The 24,495-nt window shown below is 42.2% G+C and overlaps 1 protein-coding gene across 1 annotated transcript in view; it reads left to right on the top strand.

The window, feature by feature from the left end:
- LOC115128535 (rho GTPase-activating protein 20-like) overlaps positions 1-24,495 on the top strand; it is a 48,302-nt gene that overhangs the window by 4,824 nt on the left and 18,983 nt on the right. The window contains 1 exon segment of the mRNA XM_029658452.2: positions 8,132-8,217. Coding sequence (XP_029514312.2) covers positions 8,132-8,217 — 86 coding nt within the window.

Raw genomic sequence — 24,495 nt, 5'->3', positions numbered from 1 at the left:
CGAATACTTTCGCAAGGCACTGTACATATATACACCCCTACCTTGTCACAACATAACTGTTTAGCTCAAACGCATTAATTTTAAGAAGGAAAGAAATTCCACAAATTAACTTTTAACAAAGCACACCTGTCAATTGAAATGCATTCTATGGGACTACCACATGAAGCAGGTTGAGAGAATGCCAAGCATGTGTAAAGCTGTCATGAAGGCAAAGGGTGGTGTCACGCCGGCCCACCTTTACCATTACGTGCTCCTGCCATCATTTCGCACACCTGCATCCCTCGTCACGCGCATCAGCGATTCATTGCACTCACCTGGACTCAATCACTTGTGTTACTTCCTCCCCTATATATGCCTCTTCCCCAGCTCTGTTCCCACTTCAGCATTAATTGTTGTTTGTCTTTGTATTACCTGGTTCTGACGCTGTTCCATGTCTGTGCTAAATGAAATGTTCAACACTTTGCTTCTCATCTCCAGTGTCGGTTCTTACAGGTGGCTACTTTGAAGAATCTCAAATATAAAATATATTTTGATTTAACACTTTTTTGGCTACTACATGATTCTATGTGTGTTATTTAATAGTTTTTATGTCTTCACTATTATCCTACAATGTAGAGAAGAGTACAAATAAAGACCCTGTATTGAGTAGGTGTGTGTATATATGTGTGTGTGTGTGTGTGTGTTTTATTTTTTGGGGGAACTCAGTCAGGGTCTAAACTTCCTGTTGAGTTAGAATAGTAGGATTCACAAGGTGCAATTTTGAAACTTAGTTGTGAATCAGCAGTTTTCCTATTGTTATATGTCAATCACTGACAGGCACTCAATTAGCCCATGTAAGTTAAGGTTTTTTAGATTGGTAAATTAGTCTAGTTAGTCTAGCCAGCTTTCCAAACTTGTAGTAATCATGTCTGAATTACATGTGCCCAGAGGCCCTAAACTCCATGTGGCCCCCCATTTGATTGTGTTAGTCAATCTCACTCGGATATATTAACATGACATAAGTCATGGCAACATTTGTAGAATTGCCAGAAATTAGCTTTAAAACGGCAACAACCAAAATCTTTAAAGTATACTCATTTGTTTACTTTTTGTTAATAAAATACTTTTCCTGCTGAGTTAATGTGAGTTAATATGTAGCAGCTAATTTTATAGCTAATAGGCTATGTCAGCGTTTCCCAAACTTGGTCCTGGGGACCCCAAGCATGGCATATTTAGTTGTTTGCCCTAGCACTACACAGCTGATTCAAATAATGAACACCAAGATTTGATGATTTAAATCAGCTGTATAGTCCCAGGGCAAAAACCACAACATGCACCCCTTGAGGTCCCCAGTACTGAGTTTGGGAAATACTGGATCAAGAAAGGTGAATGAAGATACAGCAGGACTTAAATTGTATAGAAATGCAGTAAATGAGGTTTAACTTTCGGCCCTCACTAAAACACAGACCCTGGTTACGGCCCTGGGGAGTGGTGCTCGACTGCGGCTGACCTTGTGCTGCTTCGTGTGTGTGTGTGTGTGTGTGTGTGTGTGTGTGTGTGTGTGTGTGTGTGTGTGTGTGTGTGTGTGTGTGTGTGTGTGTGTGTGTGTGTGTGTGTGTGTGTGTGTGTGTGTATGTATGTATCTGGGGGTGTTGGGAAAGGCAGAAGACACATTTCCATTCTAACAATTATATTATTCTAAACTGTTCTCTTATAACAGTTATGTTTATGAGAGAATTTCTCAGATATGGTTATGAGAGAAGTTCTCTTTTCATTGGTTGCCCTCTAAATGCATGCAACCACTGAAAAAAGGATCCTTTGGAAAGGTCCATACAGGTTGTCCTCGTGATTGAGTTCACTGGGTAAATCTATGGAGGTATATTTCTATCAAAATGTGTAATATACTGTATGAGTAGTGAGTCACCAACAAAATATGTGTTTTGAAAATACAGAATGCAACCTTTAAATAAAAATCAAAGTCTGCAAATATGCCAATTGAGTTTCACAAACATATGTCATGGTCCAAAAGCAAATAAGTCATAATTAACAAAAACAAATGACGATTAGCAAATAAATGCAAGACAAATCTTTTTGTAACACAGCACATTTTAGAAACATTTTCTTGCTTTGAAAACACAACAGGGGTAAAATATGTGACTTGCATTACATTTGTGAGTTGCTCCACATATTTGTGAGTGGCCTCACATATTTGCCAGTTGTGCAGATTTAAAATATGGCATCCAGAATAGGACATCCTAAATTCTCATAAAAATGAATATTTCAAATAATTACATAAAGGATACAAAACCGATGCATTTCTAACTTAATTTCCTCCTTTTATAGCTTATTTTCCTTGATCCCTTCCTTTCCTCCACTCCTCTGCTTTCCTAGCTTCCTTCCCTCCTATCCTTTTCTAGCTCCCTTTCCTTCTCTCCTTGATCTTTCCTATCTTCCTTTCCTAGCTGCCTTTCCTTGATCCCTTCCTTTTCTCCCATCCTTTGCTTTTCTCACTCTCTTTCCTCCTATACTTAACCAACTCTCTTTCCTTTTCTCTTACCTAGCTTCCTTTCTTCTTTTTGTTGGTCCTTCCCTAATTTCCTTTACTTTCTTCCTTTCCTAGCTTTATTTAATAATTTCCTAGTTCCCTTTCTGCCTTTCCTTTCCCAGGACCCTTTCCTCTTTTCCTTTCCTAGCTCCTATCCTCTTATCCTTTCTGAGCTTCATTTCCTAGCCCCCTTTCTTCCTTTCCTTTTCAAGCACCCTTTCATTTCCTCCTTTCCTAGATCCCCTTCCCCCATTCCTTTTCTAGCTTCCTAATCGTCTTCTAGCTCATTTTCCTTTCCGCCACTCATAGCTTCCTTTCCAACTTTCCTTTTCTAGCTCCCTTTCCTCCTTTCCATGGAAAGGTATTTAGGAAAAGAGGAAAGGGATCTAGGAAAGGAGCTGAACGGAGGCTAGGGAAGAATGGAAGCAATGAAAGCAGGAAAGGGAGCTAGGCAAGTAAGAAAGTTATCTAGAAAGGAGAAGAAAGGAAGGAAGGAAGGAAGGGAAGCATAGGATAGGAGGAAAGGAAGCTAGGACAGTAGAAGAAGAAAATAAACTAGGAAGTAAAGGGAGCAAGGAACCGAGGAAACAAAGCTAGGAAAGGAAGAAATGGATATAGGAAAGGAGGAGAGGGAAGAAAAGGGAGCAAGAAAAGGAGGAAAGAGCGCTAGGAAAGCAAAGGAGGGGAGGAAAGGAATCACGGAACTGAAGCTAGGAAAGTAGGAATGGAAGATAGAAAACGAAAGGGAGTTCGGTAAGGAGGATAGAGAGCAAGGAAAGCAAAGGAGGGGGGAAAGGAAGGGATGGGATCACTGAAAGGAAACTAGTTAAGTATGAAATTAAGATACCAAACAGATGCATTTCTAAAAGTAATTGTGATATATTCATTTTTATCTTATTTTTATGAGAACTGAGGATGTCCTAATCTGGATGCCGTATATTAATTATGCACAAACTTATCCATAAAATGCATCTCACAAATATGTAGCAACTGTCATGTGAGCTCCCTCTCTGGCTTCTAGGTCACCAGTTTGCTCGTTATGGCGCACACCTGGCACCATCGTTACACACACCTGTACGTCTTCAGACTCCATCACCTCCCTGATTACCTTCCCTATATATGTCACTCTCTTTGGTTGCTTCCCCAAGCGTTAATGTTATTGTTTCATGTCTGTGCGTTGTTCGTGGTTCTTGTTTTGTGTGTTATGTTTCGTTTAGTTATTTAAACACTCACTCCCTGAACTTGCTTCCTGACTCTCGGCACATCATTACAGAATAACACCTCACCTAAGGGAAACATCAGGGAGTGTTTTTTTTGTGTCAGGTGGAATGACGTCGGGTTCGGAAGCCGCTACAGGCTCTCACGTCTCAGCCGGATGGCCAGGCTCCCCTGCCTCAGCCGGCTTGTCGGGCTTTCATGCCTTCGCCGGATCGCCAGGCTCCCCTACTTCCACTGGCTCGTCGGGCTTTCGTGCCTTCGCCCGATCGCCAGGGTCCCCTGCTTCCACCGGATCGTCAGGTTCCTGCATCCCAACCGGGGACAGGTTCCCGCGCATCAGCAGCATTGTTTTTGATAATGATGACTCATTTGCTTTCGGATCATGACATATGTTTGTGAAACTGTATTGGCATATTTACAGCCTGTGATTTTTATTTAAAGATCCACTATGCAGAAATCACTCCACCTTTTCCTTGTTGCTAAAATTAGAATCATTCTCCTAATTTCAGTTGATGTGACAAAACAAGCAAGTATAGTGTGAAGATCATTGTACCATCTAAACTACTGTGAAATATATTTTCTCTAACCATGAACATATTTTTTTCATCTGTTTAAAGCCAGTGCACAAAACCAAAAGTATACTAAAATATAATATCCCCAAATGTTTCATACACACCTATAAGCTTATTTCTCGCAAATGTGCTTCAATTTGTTTACATCCCTGTTAGTAAGCATTTCTCCTTTGCCAAGATAATCCATCCACCTGACAAGAAGCTGATTAAACAGCAGGATCATTACACAGGTGCACCTTGTGCTGGGGACAAAAGGCCACTCTAAAATGTGCAGTTTTGTCACACAACACAATACCACCACAGATGTCTAAAGTTTTGAGGGAGCATGTAATTGGCATGCTGACTGCCGAAATGTCCACCAGAGCTGTTGCCAGAGGATTGAATGTTAATTTTTCTACCATAAGCCTCCTTCAATGTCGTTTTAGAGAATTTGGCAGAACTGGCATCCCAACAGCAGGCCACGTGTAACCACTTCAGCCCAGGACCTCCACATCCTGCTTCTTCACCTGCGGGATCGTCTGAGACCAGCCATCCGGACAGCTGATGAAACTGTGGGTTTGCACAATCAAAGAATTTCTGCACAAACTGTCAGAAACGTCTCAGGGAAGCTAATCTGTGTGCTCGTCATCCTCAACAGAGTCTTGCCTTGACTGCAGTTTAGTAGGCAAATGCTCACCTTCAATCGCCACTGGCATACTGGAGAAGTGTGCTCTTCACAGATGAATCTCGTGTTTCAACTGTTCCGGGCAAATGGCAGACAGCGTGTATAGTGTCGTGTTGGCAAGTTGTTTGCTAAAGTCAGGGTTAACAGAGTGCCCCATGGTGGCGGTGGGGTTATGGTATAGGCAGGCATAAGCTAAGGATAACAATTGCATTTGATCTGTGGCAATTAGAATGCACAGAGATACCGTGACGAGATCCTTAGGCCCATTGTTGTGGCATTCATCCGATGCCATCACCTCATGTTTCAGCATAATAATGCACAGCCGCATGTCGCAAGGATATGTACATAATTTCTAGAAGCTTAAAATGTCCCAGTTCTTCCATGGTCTGCATACTCACCAGACATGTCACCGATTGAGCATGTTTGGGATGCTCTGGATCGACATGTACGACAGCCTAATCCAGTTCCTGCAAAAATCCAGCAACTTCACACAGCCACTGACGAGGAGTGGGACAACCTTCTACAGGCCACAATTAACAGCCTGATCAACTCTATGCGAAGGAGGTGTGCCATGCTGCACAAGCTAATTTGGAGGTCACACCAGATACTGACTGGTTTTTTGACCCACATCCATAATATATATATATATATTTAAAGGTATATGTGACCAACAGATGCATATCTGTATTCCCACTCATGTGAAATCTATAGATTAGGGCCTAATGAATTTATTTAAATTGACTGATTTCCTTTATATGAACTGTAACTCAGTAAAATATTTTACATTTTTGCATGGTGCGTTTATATTTTTGTTCAGTGTAAAAGACGCAAAAGCCAAACTTATGAACGGGAAGTCTAGAAATAGTGGAAATAGAACAGATCTAGTGCTGCTTATTTTTTATTTATTTACTTTATTTAACCAGGTAGGCTAGTTGAGAACAAGTTCTCAACAAGTTCTCATTCTTAGACTAGCCTTCAATGAGAATTACAGATCTATAACACACATTTCTATGATCACTTGGTCATGTCACCCAAAAAGTGACAGATTGCAGCTTTAAAGGTTGCATTCTGTTCATAACACATATTGTGTCTGTGTCTCACTACTCACACACTGAGTATACCAAACATTAGGAACACCTTCCTAATATTGAGCTGCACCCCCATCTCCCTCAGAACAGCCTCAATTTGTCAGGGGACGGACTCTACAGGCTACTGAACACATTCCACATGGATGCTGGCCCATGTTGACTCCAACGCTTCCCACAGCTGTGTCAAGTTGGCTGGATGTCTTTTGGGTGGTGGGCCATTCTTGATACACATGGGAAACTGTTGAGTGTGAAAAACCCAGCAGCATTGCAGTTCTTGACACAAACCGGTACGCCTGGCACCTACTCCCATATCCCGCTCAAAGGCACCTAAATCTTACCCATTCACCATCTGAATGGTGTACATACGGTACACAATCCATGTTTCAATTGTCTAAAGGCTTAAAATCCTTCTTTAACCTCTCTCTTCCCATTCATCTACACTGACTTGAAGTAGATTTAGCAAATGACATCAATAATCATAGCTTTCACCTGGTCAGTCTATGTCGTGGAAAGAGTAGGTGTTCTTAATGTTTTGTCTACTCAGTGTATATGAAACATTTTGATGGAAATATATCTCCATAATCAGTCAAATCTTATTCTGCAGGACTGGTGATGGGTGAATTGAATATCAATTAATTGAATTTGGCTACTGCACTTCAATGGCATCATCTAAGACTTCTAAAACCAGTTGTAGTCAGTGGTGGGAAAAGTACCCAGTTGTCATACTTGAGTAAAAAAAAGTACCTTAATAGAAAATGACTCAATTAACAGTGAAAGTCATCCAGTAAAATACTACTCAAGTAAAAGTCTAAAAGTATTTTGTTATAAATATACTTAAGTATCAAAAGTAAATGTAATTGCTAAAATATACTTAAGTATCAAGTAAATAATTTCAAATTCCTCATATTAAGCAACCCAGATGGCACCATTTTCTTTTATTTAAATTTTAAATGTTTTATTTTATTTTTATTTTTGTATTTTTTTTACAAATAGCCAGGGGCATACTCCAACACTCAGACATAATTTACAAATAAAGCATTTGTGTTTTGTGAGTCCGTCAGATCAGAGGCAGTAGAGCTGCCAGGGATGTTCTCTTGATAAGTGTATGAATTGGACCTGTCCTGCTAAGCATTCAAAATGTAACTAGTACTTTTGAGTGTCAGGGAAAACTTATGGAGTAAAAAGTACATTATTGTCTTTAGGAATGTAGTGAAGTAAAAGTTGTCAAAAATATAAATAGTAAACTACAGATAACCCCAAAAACTACCTAAGTAGTATTTTAAAGTATTTTTACTTAAGTATTTTACACCACTGGTTGCAGTTCATCTTGTAACATCATGTCAAATGTATGTAATGTTATAACAAGGCCACCAGCCTGACCAAGCTATTTTGAGAGTGAAACCTTTTTCCATAGTCATTAGATTTGCCATATTAAATGATGTGGTGAGAAATTAAAGGGGAAAACAGGTAGGAATTTGCTGACTTAAAGGGCAAGTTGAAAAGAGGTTGTTAAGCCAACCTTATTTGATTTTTGTCTGTGACTTTTCTCACAGACATTTGTCTGTTGAATTAATGTATGCATGTTACCCAAGACACTGGCGGAGACAGTTTTACGATTCACGTTTTTTGGTAAATGTAAATGTAAAAAAAAAATAATAATAATAATTCCTGTGGTGGTCTACTAAATTCCTGACATTGAGAGAGATTATGATTTATTTAGAAACATTGACAGTGTAGAGCGATGACAAACCAAACACTACATACTTCTCTCTCTCTCTCGCTCTCTCTTTGTTTGTTCTTTTTTTCTGTTTCTGTTTCTCTCTTTCTTTCTCTTTCTTTCTTTTTCTTTCTGTCTTTCTTTCTTTCTTTTTCTTTCTGTCTTTCATTCTTTCTTTTTTCTTTTTTTCTCTTCCCTTCCTTAATACCATTTAGAGATGTGGTATATGACTATCAGGATGTGTTACAGTATGACCTCTGTAAATTTTACTACAGTAAATAACATTAGACTATATAAATAATGACCAGTTGACCCAGTATTCTCTCCCTCCCTTTTTTCTCTCCATAGAAGATGAAGACCCTGGCCCATCGACGACAGTCTGCCCCCTCCCTGGTCATCAGCAAAGCACTTACCAAATCACGAAGCATGTCCAGGTACAGTAACAGCCTATCAGATACCTCTATTCAACTAAACTGCTACCTATCACTATGTGTAGTCCCTAATAGAGGTTTTCACATGTCCAACAGACACAAAATTCTGAGAACAAACTTGGGACCCGAGTGAGTCTGGGTCCTAAATTCAGACTTTTGTCTCTGATCTGGGTTGAGCCTGATGTAATTGCCACAGTTCTCAGGTATGTGTAGGGCTGTGGCGGTCATGACATTTTCACCTAATGTATCCTCTATTATTTCTTACAACCAATAAGAACTTTAGAACATCAGAATGGCAGTTACTTACCGCAATTCCATGTTCTGCTTAGACTAATCTGCGCTGGGCTCTCTCTGTAATTCCAACACAATTTTCGGGCTACCCAAGAGGAAACACCGGTGTTACAGAGGCAAGAGAGGGGAGATCCTGGTGAGATTCTCCATTCTCCATTCACCGGGCGCACAGGATTGTGGAGTCAGGGAAATCAGGGGGTTGCCTCTTCATCTCCAACTGGTTTGCTAATTCCAGCGTAGTGCAGGTTTCGACACACTGTTCACCAGTCTTGGAATACCTGATGGTCAAATGTCGACCCTTCTACCTTCTGAGGGAGTTTTCAGCTGTTATTGTGACTGCTGTATACATTCCACCAAAGGACAATAAAAATAACAAGCTAGCGCTTAACAAACTATACAAAGCTATAAACAAGAAGGAAAACCTACACCCAGAGGCTGCCTTTCTGGTTGCCGGAGATTTTAATTCGGTGTCACTAAGGCACGTGATGCCCAACTTCCACCAGACATCTCCAATGCCATCAGGGGCATTAAAGTCCTAGACCACTGCTATTCTACCCACAAGCAAACATACAAACAAACCCCCCGCCATTTGGCAAATCTGAAGCTGAAACAGGAAGTATCTGCGATTCACTCCGCTGAGTGTCTCGGTCTTGTCTCTGTGTTATACTCGGTCTTGATTCGATCTCGGACAGTGAAGACTCATCATTTCTTGCCAAGACCAGCGGAGTAAAAAAATCATAATTATCAGCTTCCATTCAGTCAGCGCATAAAACCGCTTCACCAGGCCAAATATATACACTCATTTCTTGAAACAACAGCCTTTATATCTATTGTAGACATGTTTGCACAGTGGCGAACCTATAGGCCTTCGATGTGTGACAGGTTAGTACAGTGGTGAACCTATAGGCCTTCAGTGTGTGACAGGTTAGTACAGTGGTGAACCTATAGGCCTTCAGTGTGTGACAGGTTAGTACAGTGGTGAACCTATAGGCCTTCAATGTGTGACAGGTTAGTACAGTGGTGAACCTATAGGCTTTCAGTGTGTGACAGGTTAGTACAGTGGTGAACCTATAGGTCTTCAATGTGTGACAGGTTAGTACAGTGGTGAACCTATAGGTCTTCAATGTGTGACAGGTTGGTACAGTGGTGAACCTATAGGTCTTCAGTGTGTGACAGGTTAGTACAGTGGTGAACCTATAGGCCTTCAGTGTGTGACAGGTTGGTACAGTGGTGAACCTTTAGGTCTTCAGTGTGTGACAGGTTAGTACAGTGGTGAACCTTTAGGTCTTCAGTGTGTGACAGGTTAGTACAGTGGTGAACCTATAGGTCTTCAATGTGTGACAGGTTAGTACAGTGGTGAACCTATAGGTCTTCAGTGTGTGACAGGTTAGTACAGTGGTGAACCTATAGGTCTTCAGTGTGTGACAGGTTAGTACAGTGGTGAACCTATAGGCCTTCAGTGTGTGACAGGTTAGTACAGTGGTGAACCTTTAGGTCTTCAGTGTGTGACAGGTTAGTACAGTGGTGAACCTATAGGCCTTCAGTGTGTGACAGGTTAGTACAGTGGTGAACCTATAGGTCTTCAGTGTGTGACAGGTTAGTACAGTGGTGAACCTATAGATCTTCAGTGTGTGACAGGTTAGTACAGTGGTGAACCTATAGATCTTCAGTGTGTGACAGGTTAGTACAGTGGTGAACCTATAGGCCTTCAGTGTGTGACAGGTTAGTACAGTGGTGAACCTATAGGTCTTCAGTGTGTGACAGGTTAGTACAGTGGTGAACCTATAGGTCTTCAATGTGTGACAGGTTAGTACAGTGGTGAACCTATAGGCCTTCAGTGTGTGACAGGTTAGTACAGTGGTGAACCTATAGGTCTTCAGTGTGTGACAGGTTAGTACAGTGGTGAACCTATAGGCCTTCAATGTGTGACAGGTTAGTACAGTGGTGAACCTATAGGTCTTCAATGTGTGACAGGTTAGTACAGTGGCGAACCTATAGGCCTTCAATGTGTGACAGGTTAGTACAGTGGCGAACCTATAGGTCTTCAGTGTGTGGCAGGTTAGTACAGTGGTGAACCTATAGGCCTTCAATGTGTGACAGGTTGGTACAGTGGTGAACCTATAGGCCTTCAATGTGTGACAGGTTGGTGATTCTGAAAGGACAGCAACTGTAATACCAGCTCACTCATTTATGAGAGTACACTTTTTGTAAAACACAAAGGGCCAGTGGTGGAGTAGAGGGTATACGCAGGTACAGTATAAGCCTTATACCCACGTTTGTTTCAGCGGGCCTAACTTATACTAACTTCTTAATCTCTATTGATGTGTATCAAAGTAGTGTAGTGGAGGTATATGATCAGTTATATAGAGAAATCATGCACAAAGTAGCCTACACAACCACAAAGCACATGAAATATATTCACATGCACGCAGCCTTGTTTTAGCTGAATATCATCTGCAGGCAGCAAGAGTGTGTAGCTCTCAACTGGTTTTGGCTTGGAGCAGATCACAGAAGAATGTCATCGGTAGTCGGTAGGGTAGGAATGATGTTTCAACTTATGAGATCTATCAGTAAATGCTAACTAAGGCAACAATGGGTATGCAAACCAGGTTTTGAAAATGTTTAGTCTGAAGTGTTGATTAGTAGGCTATTTGTGATGCGCAATTGTCATCATGCGCTGCTTGCATCAGGGTGTAGACATGGATGGGCCTGGGTTGACAGAGGCCAACCCACTGGGGAGCCAGGCCCAATCAGATTGATGTGGTTTAAGAATTGTTATGGACTTAGACCATCAAATGTGTGACTATTTTCTATAAAACAAAAGTGTGATTTTGAGAGTGAAAATCTGAAAATCTATAGGAAAACTCCTATTTTTCACACAGGGTGCCTTCGCTGAGCAGGCCATTTGGGAACTTTTGTGCAAAATCTGAGGATGCCCACTTCACACACAGCATGCTGTTAAAATATAAGCAGTCCATAAACTCGAACATAATAAGCCAGTAGGTCCCAATCATAAGAATACAAAAACACAACCATTAAGCATTTCCTAATCGAAATGTACAACTATTACTTCCCATTGCAAAAGCCATCTCACATTTAGTCCAGTTTATGCTACAAACTAACTTGATAAGAGGTTTTAAAAATAGGTTATATTTGATTCAACGTTCCATGATGTACATTAAGATATTGTTGGCAGAATAGATGGATGCAGTTCAATGTATGATTAATATAATTCTCCAATACATTTCTTGGTAGTACAACAAATATTGATATCAGGTTGTAAATCACAGCTGGCCTGGTACATTGTCTACTGCCTCCATTCGGGATGCACTGTTTCAGTTTTCAATGACTCAATATTCTGGACAAAACGGACAAATGTAACTAAGGCTGGGAATGTCAATACAATCAAACTAGCATGGGCTCCCGAGTGGGGCAGTGGTCTAAGGCACTGCATCTCAGTGCTAGAGGCGTCACTACAGACACCCTGGTTTGAATCCAGGCTGTATCACAACCGGCCGTGATTGGGAGACCCATAGGGCGGTGCACCATTGGTCCCGGGTTTGGCAGGTGTATGCCGTCATTGTAAATAAGAATTTGTTCTTAGCTGACTTGCCTAGTTAAAATAAAGGTCAGATAAAAAAATTCTAACGATCACAAGTCAGTCATAACGTGGCTACTAGGATAGCATATCTAATCATATACTGTAGCAAACTAAAACCACATAATCTAATGTTAGCTAGCTGCTAGGAGGATGTCATGCAATTGGAGGAGTGGGTGAGTGACTGACTTTTTCCCCTCATCTTTTTTCGGTTGCTATACACAGCTAGAGATGCAGGTGTCATTTGATTAGATAGCAAGAACTTGAACGACTGTTATCCAGTTAGCCTATCTCTTGCATTCGCAAATTCACTCTGGCTATCTACTCCGATTTCAGAGCACTCTCATCTGAATTTACAAATGTGCAATACCCACTGAATATAACCAATGTCAGTAAACGTAGGCACAAAAAGTAATAGTTAGTCAAGAACGCTCTAGATAACATGTAAACAGCCTAACCAGCACTGCTACGATGAGTAAAATGGTCATAGGGAGGTGTTCTCTCATTTATGTCTGGAAGTAGCTAGCTAGCAAGCTAGCCAACTTTAGCCAGTTAGCTTGGGTGCTTGGTTGGGACAAGCATGCCATGGCATGCAAACTGCAGAAGGACGAGGAGGCTACAAATCCCCATCGTTTATCAGTGCAATTTTGATGGCCAACTAGAAGAAAATGTTTGACAGGGTTTATCTAATAATCCTTTGTTATATTTGAGCTCATCTTGCTCTGGCTAGCATGAGTTGTTGATGTGCATAACTGAGGGAGAGACAGCCTACCTTTTCATGGTCGTTTGATTAGTAGGACTGTAAAGTTCTCAAATGTACGAGGACTACCGTGATGTTTACATATAGAATTTTCAGAAATTCATTCAGGTGTATTTTGTGGCTTTTGGCGAATGCGTTGTAATTATCTAAAGTTGCGCTGTTGCAACTTCCTGTAAACACAGTCCAGTTCAAAGTGAATGATGGCAGGCCCTACTGCCCGAAAACACACAGTCCAGTTCAAAGTGAATGAAGGCAGGCCCGTGTGGCAAATGGCTTATTTATATAAAGGCTTACTGCAGCTCTGATTGGCTATAGCTCACCGGTCTGTGTAGACTCTAGTCCAGGACAAGACAGCTGTTTTTAGTCTGTTTTATTTACAGCAGTGTCTATTAATTGTCCAAACGCACGGCCACTTTCTCCACTCTATATTAATAAAGAATTTTCACAAATGCCTTAATATACATAATTCCCAATCATTCTATGAATTTATGAAAACCTGAAAATGACCATATCTAAGTGGTCGCTTGTCAGGAAATGTTTTAAAAAGTGTCATATTCTTCCTGGGGGTGTATATGAACAGATTTGAATATGATTTTAATGTTGCTAAAATTCTTTCAGTTCCACTTTAAATGCAGCAATGTTTCCCACACCAGTTATTTTCAAATTGATGGCTAACAACAGCAAGCGCACTGGAATAAAAACACAGTTCTACTCACCAGATGATGGTCATTTAAAACTTAACTTCTTATTGAAAGTTATTCTTGTAAAGGGAGACGCTAACAAATTAGCAACAACATCCTATTTGATAACACCTGATGCAGCCACTGCAAACTAGCCCACAACAAAAGCTAGATTAAATCAGAAGATCACTGAAAATAACTTTATCAAATATCATTATTGTTATAATCATTATTTTATAAATCTTTAGCCCTCTGAAGGCATAGAAGGTCCATCGTTCCCTACTGTGTTTGGGTTAGAAATCATTTGAGTGGCTCTATTATCCCTCAGAATGCATCTTTTCACTATTCTCAATGTCAAAAGAAACCATATGTTGTTCTAACAAAATTACAATCATGGTCTTGAATTTGACTTGCATTTTTCTGGCCTCGGTCTTGACTCGGTTTTGCCCCTCCTCCCTCCTGTCTTGTTCTGGACTCGGATTCGATTTGCTCCTGTCTTGGTCTTGAATCGGTCTCGCTTTTAATGGTCTAGAACACAACACTGGCCACATGACTGCTTTGCTAACACTGATTGGAATATGTTTCGAGACTCTGCCGATAACATTGATGAGCTAACCACCTCAGTCACTGGCTTCATTAGAAAATGCATCAGCAACGTTGTACTCACAGTGAGGGTTCGTGAGAAGGGTCTTTAATGCGGTCCACACCCTCAAGGCTGCGGGCACCGCCGGTATTCCAAGGCTTGCACAGTACAGCTGGCAAGCATATTCAGAGTAATTTTCAACCCCTCCTTATCCCAGTCTGTAATCCCCACATGTTTTAAGATGACCACAATCATTCCTGTTCCTAAGAACTATAAGGTTTCATACCACAATGACTACCGCCCTGTAGCACTCACTTCTGTAATCACAAAGTGCTTTGAGAGGCTGGTTATGGCACACATTAACTCCACCATCCAAGCCACCCTAGACCCACTCCAATTTGCATACCGCCCCATCAGATCCATAGACGATGCAGTCTCAATTGCTCTCCACACTACCCTCACTCACCTAGATAAGAGAAATACCTATGTGAGAATGCTGTTCGTTGACTACAGCAAAGCGTTCAACACCATTGTCCTCTTCAAGCTCATCACCAAGCTTAGGATTCCTCCCTCTTAGAACACCTCCCTCTGCAACTGGATCCTGGACTTCCTGATGGGCCGACCCCAGGTGGTGAGGGTAGGCAACATCACCTCTGGCACGCTGACCCTTAACACAGGGGCCCCACATAAGCTTAGTGTAAGCTTAGTCCTCTTCTGTACTCCCTGTTCACCCATTACTGTGTGGCCACACATGACTCCAACACCATTATCAAGTTTTCTGACGACACCACGGTGGTAGGCCAGATCACCAGACATGTCAGCTCTGCTTTTAGCTCCTAAGAAACTTTGCAGTATTTCATTTTTTTGTGTGTTATTTCTTACATTATTAGCCCAGTTGTTTGTGTTATTACATACAGACGGAAATAAGTTTTGGATATCAGAGCGGCGGTAACTCACCAGCAATACGACCAGGAATATGACTTTCCCAAATTGGATCCTTTGTTCGTACCCCTCAGGGCAATTGAACTTATCCCAGAGGCTGCTCTAAGACGCTGCCGACGGAGAAGAGTTTTTCGGACTGGACTTCTATTACACCATCCACCGCTTCCGATTATATTACTCGTTAATGTTCAGTCTCTGGACAATAAAGTAGACAAGCTCAGGGCAAGGATCTCCTTCCAGAGAGACATCACAACAATATTATAACCGCCATCGATAAGAGACATTACTGTGCAGCTGTATTCATCGACCTGGCCAAGGCTTTTGACTCTGTCAATCACCACATTCTTATTGGCAGACTCGACAGCCTTGGTTTCTCAAATGATTGCCTCGCCTGGTTTACCAACTACTTCTCAGATAGAGTTCAGTGTGTCAAATCGGAGGGCCTGTTGTTCGGACCTCTGGCAGTCTCTATGGGGGTGCCACAGGGTTCAATTGTCGGGCCGACTCTCTTCTCTATATACATCAATGATGTCACTCTTGCTGCTGGTGATTCTCTGATCCACCTCTACGCAGACGACACCATTCTGTATACTTCTGGCCCCTCTTTGGACACTGTGTTAACATACCTCCAGATGAGCTTCAATGCTATACAACTCTCCTTCCGTGGCCTCCAACTACTCTTAAATGCAAGTCAAACTAAATGCATGCTCTTCAACCGATCACTGCCCGCATCCGCTCGCCCGACTAGCATCAATTCTCTGGACGGTTTTGACTTAGAATATGTGGACAACTACAAATACCTAGGTGTCTGATTAGACTGTAAACTCTCCTTCCAGACTCACATTAAGCATCTCCAATCCAAATTTAAATCTAGAATTGGCTTCCTATTTCACAACAAAGCCTCCTTCACTCATGCTGACAAACATACCCTCGCAAAACTGACTATCCTACTCATCCTTGACTTCGGCGATGTCATTTACAAAATAGCCTGGATGGAGTCTAATTGGATGCAGTCTATCACAGTGTAACCTTTAGTTTTGTCACTAAAGCCCCATATATACTACCCACCACTGCGACCTGTATGCTCTTGTTGGCTGGCCGTCACCATACCCACTGGCTCCAGGTCATCTATAAGTCTTTGCTAGGTAAAGCCCTTATCTCAGCTCACTGGTCACGATAGCAACTCCCACCTGTAGCATGCGCAGGTATATTTCAGTGGTCATCCCCAAAGCCAACACCTCCTTTGGCCGCCTTTCCTTCCAGTTCTCTGCTGTCAATGACTGGAACGAATTGCAAATGTCACTGAAGCTGGAGACATATCTCCCTCACTAACTATAAGCATCAGCTATCAGAGCAGCTTACCAATCACTGCACCTGTACACAGCCCATCTGTAAATAGCCCACAAAACTACCTCATCCCCATATTGTTATTTTTTTGCTCTTTTGCACTCCAGAATTTCTACTTGCACATCATCATCTGGACATCTATTACTCCAGTGTTAATGCTAAATTGTAATTATTTCGCCACTATGGCCTATTTATTGCCTTACCTCCCTAATCTTACTACATTTTGCACACACTGTATATTGATTTTTCTATTGTGTTATTGACTGTACTTTTATCCCATGTGTAACTCTGTGTTGTTGTTTTTGTCACACTGCTTTGCTTTATCTTGGCCAGGTCGCAGTCGTAAATGAGAACTTGTTCTCAACTGGCCTACCTGGTTAATTAAAGGTGAAATAAAAAATAAATACATAAATAAAATAAAAAAATATGGTACTGGAACTGACCCTGTATAATATGGTATGCTTCCTTACCTTATCATGTTCTACTTATTTTTTATTTCTTGTGTGTTTTTGTCCTACCTTGTTATTTTTAGTATTACATTGTCATTGATTACTGCATTGTTGGGTTTAGAGCTTGCAAGAAAGGCATTTCACTGTACTTATGTATGTGACATTAGAACTTGAAAATGTAATCTCTTACACACCAAACTAACATTATTGCAGAGTTAGAGAGACTAGAGTAGAGAAACCTTGTCCTGTCCTGGTGTTATTGGACATATTTATGTGTTTTCTAGTGCTAACTGTTTACTCAGTTTGTGTAGGCTGAGCTCGAGCATGTTGTGTGAAACTGGACCACATAGGAGTGTTGAGCTGAACGCTGTTGACGCTTTAATGGTTCATTGCTCTCGTGGCTGGAGGTATTGTGTGTATGAGTGTAGAGAGAAAGTGTGTATGTGTGTGTGTGTGTGTGTGAGAGAGAGAGCAAGAGAATTGTTGACACTTAGTGAGAGTGTCTGTGGTGGAGACATTCTCAGGAGCGAAGGAGACTGGGTTAATGCTCTAAGCCTTGACCTCTAACTCCTCGTCAGGAGGTGCAGAGAACGACGGGGGTCACCAGGGTCAAGGGGGTTCTCCAGGGAAGGGCTTGTCCAGAGAGCGTGGCATGGTGCTAGAGGTGGCATGGTGCTATCATGTGATTCACAGTGGGGAGAAGTTAAAGGTCAGGGAAGCGAGGCGTGTTGAATGAGATGAAGACATCTCTACCTCTCTCTCTCTCTCTCTTCAACTCACTAATCTATGCATTCCCTCTCTCTTTCTTTGTCTGTCTCTCTCTCTGTCTGTCTCTCTTTCTCTCGATCTATCTCTTTCTCTATTTTTCTCTGTCTCTCTCTCCAAATGATTTACTTTTCTTCAGGGAAACACACTACTCTGCTATAAATTCTTTGCTGGCCCAGGTGATTCCTGCCTGCTTTTATCATCAAGCCTAGAGTTTCTGTGTGGTGACTCTGTCCTTTCGCTCAGGCACTTACGTCACCCCTCCCCCTTTCACCTCATCTAGAAGTCGCCTCACTCTGCTCCAGCTTTACCACTCCAGGGCTACAGTCAGTCCCTACTGAGGCACAGCACAATATGGCCTGCAGCAGTGAAATGGATATGGGAGGAGGGGAATATTAGAAACTTAACGTAGTTTTAGCAATAATGACCCTGTTTTTAATGTTCACCGTGTCACCATGCAGGAGACATTTCCTGATATGGAGAGTTTTATAAGACAGTGCTTCATTTCTCTTATTATTCCCAATAACATGGAGTCCTTTACTACCTTCTACAGCTGGAGTTATATGCAATCTATACATATTCACTATGGTCATTGTCCACACTAGAACTTATGCATGTATAGTACATGCCTCCATTTGTCCTTCCATATTCTACCCTCCTCATTCTCAACAACCATGGCACCCTCCAGATCTCCTTCTACCATATGTATGAGAGACAAGGTCTGTTGCCCTTGCTTTCCATTAAAACCATGAAGTGAGTTTTGGAAAGATCACACTGATGTTATTTTTATAAGACCCCAACTACGGGGTCCACTCTATGAGTCACTGGATACACTAGATGACTCATATTAGATAAGGAAAGATTGTGAACCGAAGAGAGGTGTGTGTGTGTGTGTGTGGTGTGTGTGTGTGTGTGTGTGTGTGTGTGTGTGTGTGTGTGTGTGCGTGCGTGCGTGCGTGCGTGCGTGCGTGCGTGCGTGAGAAGTGAGTGTAGTCCCCTCGGTCAGATAGTGTGGATTATAAATCCATGTCAGTAGTGATGTCTTCATTCAATACGTAACCATGGAGAATTGGCAGCAATGTATTGGTGCCTTGTGCACTTCGACTTAGGTCTTTCACCATGAGTTGACAGGACGGCTAACACACACACTGCGCTGTCAATCACACCACTTCGCAGAGTGTCACTGGTGTTGGTCTGGACAGTGTTTGACTGGAGGAGAAGTCAAGCTATTGCTAATACTTGTTGCTGAGACACGCAACACACACATCATCAGGTCCAAACACACTGTTTGATTTTATCACCCAGTCAAAGTTCAAACATTACATAAGTCAATGAGATTTGTGTAAAGTTCCCCCTTCCTGTCTCTTGACAAGGGGTTGCAATTAATTTGCTTTTCCCTTAGATTGTTGTCATAAACTACAAATCATTTTGTGCCCCTAAGATAAGTCAAGCACTACTTGGGGTTTGACAGGTGCAGACAAATTGATAATAAATTAAAAGATATTGGTCGCTGGGCCTCAATAACAAATTAGTTGAAATATGCAGGAGAGCTGTTGGCCATTTATTGTTGGAGTGGAGATGACAGGCAGACAGCAGTACACACACACACACACACAAACACACATATGTTAACTAGAGCAAAGCAAAAGGACAGTGTTATATATGGATGTATAATGTCTGCCTAGGGGATGCAGTGCACGAGCATCATTCTAGAGCTTTTCGCTGAGCTACAGAAAATCTTCGTCCCATCAAAACACAAGGGGAGTTAAGATGTTGTTAGAACAGGGGTGTGGGTGTGTCATCTGAGGGACATGTCCTCTTGGTCTGGTTACAACACACATCTGGACCAGGGTGACTTCATCTCCTGGCAGCAGCCTCCAGTAACCTTGACACACCCCACCTCCGTGTGTGTGTTCGTGTGTGTGTGAGAAAGAGAGAGACTACAGAAAGCCAGTGTGACCATAATCAGGATAAGTAGTAATGGAGGTGAATAGGGATATTTACATATCGTGATATTATTTTGGACAATATTATATAGATACTTTTACTCCAAGTGTCGATTTGTAGTTGTTGATTTTGCTAGATAGCGCTAGCTTGAGATAGTTGGCTGTACCTGCGCCAAAACGCCAGTACTTTTTATCCTATAGCTTGTTCTCCATCTTCTTTTTAAATAGTGAGCCAACATGACTGAGCCCCCCAAAAGTATCATGCTCCCTCTTGTCTCTCTGCAGCAGTCATATAGTGAGCAATATGTATGGAACATCAAATCACAATATAATCGCAGGATCGAATCTCAATACATACAGAATCATGTCAATCGTGAGAATCTATTGATAATATCGTATTGTGAGGTCCCTGGCAATTACCAGAGGGTGGTGCCACCCATTAGGCATTCTGTTTGGCTAGTAGGCCTGATATAGTGATGGAGGGCTCATCAATATTCACCATTCTCTCCCTAAAGGCATGCTGGGACATTAGTATGCTGTGTTGTGCTGTTGTCTCCCAGGGTTGGGTTTAGAGGCCTTATCCCACAGCAGCCCCCCGAGAATAAACAACAAGCATTGTCTATGAAAAGTCAACATCTCGCTCCACAGGACTGTTCCCTAACAAAGATGGCCATGTATATGTGGTGTGTAGATGCAAACGGCCTCTATGCCCAATTTATCAACATCACATGACACAATGGGATTGTCAGTCAGTCATCCATCAGCTTCAATGGACCAGGAGCTCAGCTGCCAATCAACCATTCAGGGGGAGGGGGGCTGAATATGGAAGTCTGGTATCTTTTATAGAGGGAGAGAGCCAGGGAGAGATATTACAGGAAGGTGTTCTGTGTGTGGGGGGGTTCTATGACATAGGCATTTCCCAGATATATTAAGAAAAGCATGTAGAGAAGAAAGTGTTGAGGTCTTCTATATGGTCCTATGCTTATATATTATCCCAGCCCCCGTCCCCGCAGGGCGGCCTTTTGGTAGGCCGTCATTGTAAATAAGAATTTGTTCTTAACTGACTTGCCCAGTTAAATAAAGGTTAAATAAATAAAAATCTAATTATAATATCGCGTTGAAGCTCATCTTTTGTCTGTTATGGTGTTAATTACGATTATATTCCAGAATTTGTAGGGGGGTACGAGGATATGAACCTCCCCAATTTTCCCTCCTACAAATTCCAACCTGGTTTTGAATCATGGTTTCTGCCTTTAAAAGTCATCCAGGAGCAATGAATCAATAGCAAACTGAAGACCTTAGTCTGTGATTGAATTGGTTTTCTAGTTCCCTCGTTCTTTTTGGAATAAAAAGAGTTGTAAAAAGACCAAGGTACTTCAGAGTCAGTCAGTCTTCTGTTAGTTAATTACTTACAGTACATAACTGAGTAATTACATGAGTCGATGGGAAAGGTATGTGTTTTTGACTGACTATGGAATATGCATGTGGAGGGATATTCCATGGCAAGCTTTTGGTGCTTCCAAGTGTTGGGAGGGAACTGTTTGAATGGAATTCTCTGGGGTTGGGGGTCAAGATGATGGGTGTGTGTGTGTGTGTGTGTGTGTAGGGTCATTATCTCTTGAATGTGAGCTGAGAATCGGATCTCACAGCCTGATGTAAACAGGAAAGGACAGAGCCCTGCAACGATTTCCTTTGTTCCCCGTAAAAATGCCAACTTGTTCCATCTGCTGTACTTGCCCATGGCAGATACATCTTTCTCTAGAACCTGATACAGTGGTTATATCTGTGTGTTTCTCTGTGTTTTTCATGATCGGATGACTGTCATTGTTCTCTTCCCGCTCTTGGACAAGTTGTCCCTTCCAAAGTTAACACACGCATCTTCTTGATATTCTAATAACAATAATATCCAGGAAAAGTTATTCTCTTGTTCAAGTGGATATACACTACATGACCAAAAGTATGTGGACAGCTGCTCATCGAACATCTCATTCTTAAATCATGGGCATTAGTATGGAGTTAGTCCCCCCCTTTGCTGCTATAACAGCCTCCGCTCTTCTGAGAAGGCTTTCCACTAGATGTTGGAACATTGCTGCAGGGACTTGCTTCCATTCAGCCACAAGAACACTAGTAAGGTCGGGCAATGATGTTGGGCGATTAGGCCTGGCTCACAGTCTGCGTTCCAATTCATCCCAAAGGTGTTCGATGGGATTGAGGTCAGGGCTCTGTGCAGGCCAGTCAAGTTCTTCCACACTGTTCTCGACAAACCATTTCTGAATGGACCTCGCTTTGTGCATGGGGGCATCCAACTGTTGCCACGAAGTTGAAAGCACAGAATCGCCTAGAATGTCATTGTATGCTGTACCGTTAAGATTTCCCTTTACTGGAACTAAGCGGTTCTAGCCTGAACCATGAAAAACAGCCCTAGGCCATTATTTCTCCTGTTTGTTTATGAAGATTGCATGGCTGTGTGCTTGAGCAACGGGTGTGGCTGAAATAACCGAATCAACTCATTTGAAGGGGTGTCCACATACGTTTGTATATATAGTGTATTTTCTAATAGTGTGTTTGATAAACCCTATCTACTGATCTGTGGCTAACTCACACATACATGTATATACACAACATGGCCAAAAGTATGTAGACACCCCTTCAAGTGAGTGGATTTGGCTATTTCAGCCACACCCGTTGCTAACAGGTGTATAAAATCGAGCACACAGCCATGCAATCTCCATAGACAAGCATGGGCAGTAGAATGGCCCGTACTGAAGAACTCAGTGACTTTCAACGTGGCACCGTCATAGGATGCCACCTTTCCAACAAGTTCCTCCAAATTCTGTTCTTCCAAATTCTGCCTGGCTAGAGCTGCCCCGGTCAACCGTAAGTGCTGTTATTGGGACGTGGAAACATCTAGGCGCAACAACTGCTCAGCCGCGAAGTGGTTGAGAACGGGACCGCCGAGTGCTGAAGCAGGTAAAAATCATCTTTCCTCGTTTGCAATACTCACTACCAAATTCCAAACTGCCTCTGGAAGCAACGTCAGCACAATAACCGTTTGTTGGGAGCTTCATGAAATGGGTTTCCATGGCCCGAGCAGCCGCACACAAGCCTAAGATTACCAAGCGTCGGCTGGAGTGGTGTAAAGCTTGTCGCCATTGGACTCTGGAACAGTGGAAACACATTTTCTGGAGTGATGAATCACGCGTCACCATCTGGTAGTCCGGAAGACGAATCTGGGTATGGCGGATGCCAGAACGCTACCTGCCCCAATGCATAGTGGTAACTGTCAAGTTTGGTGGAGGAGGAATAATGGTCTGGGGCTATTTTTCGTGGTTCGAGCTGTTTTTTTTTTTTTTAGATCGGTGTTTAAGAACTTGACTGGCCTGCACAGAGTCCTGACCTCAACCCCATCGAACACCTTTGGGATAAAATGGAACACCGACTTCAAGGAAGGCCTAATCGCCCAACATCAGTGCCCAACCTCACTAATGATCTTGTGGCTGAATGGTAGCAAGTCTCCGCAGCAATCTTCCAACATCTATTGGAAAGCCTTCCGAGAGGTTGTCATACCAGTGGAGGTTGTCATACCAGCAAAGGTGGAACAAACTACATATTAATACCATGATTTTGGAATGAGATATTCAACGAGCAGAAAATGTAGTGTACCTTAACAGTAGTCCTGTGTTTAGCCATGCAAAATGTGTTGTGTTTAATAAAGACTGAAGGAGATGATTGACTCCCTCCTCTTTGTCAGCATTACATTTACATTGTAGGTATTTATCAGACAATCTTATCAAGAGCAAATTACATAGTGAATGGATACATTTTCATAATTTACTGGTCCCCTGTGGGAATCGAACCCACAACCCTGACGTTGCAAGCACCATGCTCTACCAACTGAGCAAATCAGCCACACACGCATGTACACACAAACGGGTGCGCACACACCCATCATCACCCATTAGGGGCGGCAGGTAGCCTAGTGGTTAGAGCATTGGACAAGCAACCGAAAGGTTGCAAGATTGAATCCCCGAGCTGACAAGGTAAGAATCTGTCATTCTGCCCCTGAACAATGCAGCACTGTTCCTAGGCTGTCATTGAAAATAAAAATGTGTTCTTAACTGACTTGCCTAGTTAAATAAAGGTAAAAAAAAAAAAAAGAATCTTAGTCCCCAACCCAAGATAATTCCCTTCAAACAGTTCCCTCCCAACACTGGGAAGCACCAAAAGCTTGCTATGGAATATCCCTCCACATGCATGGTCATTCAAAAACACAGATACTGTACCTTTCCCATTGACTTGTGTAATTAATCAGTTACGTACTGTAAGGAATTAACTAATGGAAGACTGACTGTCTGAAGTGCCTTGGTCTTTGTCTTTTACATTATTTTACAAATTACATTATCCCAGCCACACGAGGATAACACCATCTGTCTAATGTCACAGCTCAGATCGCCACTCTATACATACACCAGGGCTGTAAGGCTATGTAAGCCCTAGCTGAGGAAGTGGATAACTTTGTTACAATGATACTAGGAGGTCATTGGGAATGCCTACAGGGAGCACTGGGTTCATTCATTCCCAAAGATTGGAAAGCAGCTGTGGTCATCCCCCTCTTCAAAGGGGGGAACACTCTTGACCCAAACTGCTACAGACCTATATCTATCCTACCCTGCCTTTCTGAGGTCTTCGAAAGCCAAGTCAACAAACAGATTACCGACCATTTCGAATCCCACCATACCTTCTCCGCTATGCAATCTGGTTTCAGAGCTGGTCATGGGTGCACCTCAGCCACGCTCAAGGTCCTAAACGATATCTTAACCGCCATCGATAAGAAACAATACTGTGCAGCCGTATTCATTGACCTGGCCAAGGCTTTCAATTCTGTCAATCACCACATCCTCATCGGCAGACTCGATAGCC

Source organism: Oncorhynchus nerka, linkage group LG1 (assembly GCF_034236695.1).
Source record: "Oncorhynchus nerka isolate Pitt River linkage group LG1, Oner_Uvic_2.0, whole genome shotgun sequence".
NCBI lineage: Eukaryota > Metazoa > Chordata > Actinopteri > Salmoniformes > Salmonidae > Oncorhynchus > Oncorhynchus nerka.
The sequence above is the reverse complement of the archived record's forward strand: the minus strand, read 5'-3'. Positions and strand labels throughout refer to the sequence as shown.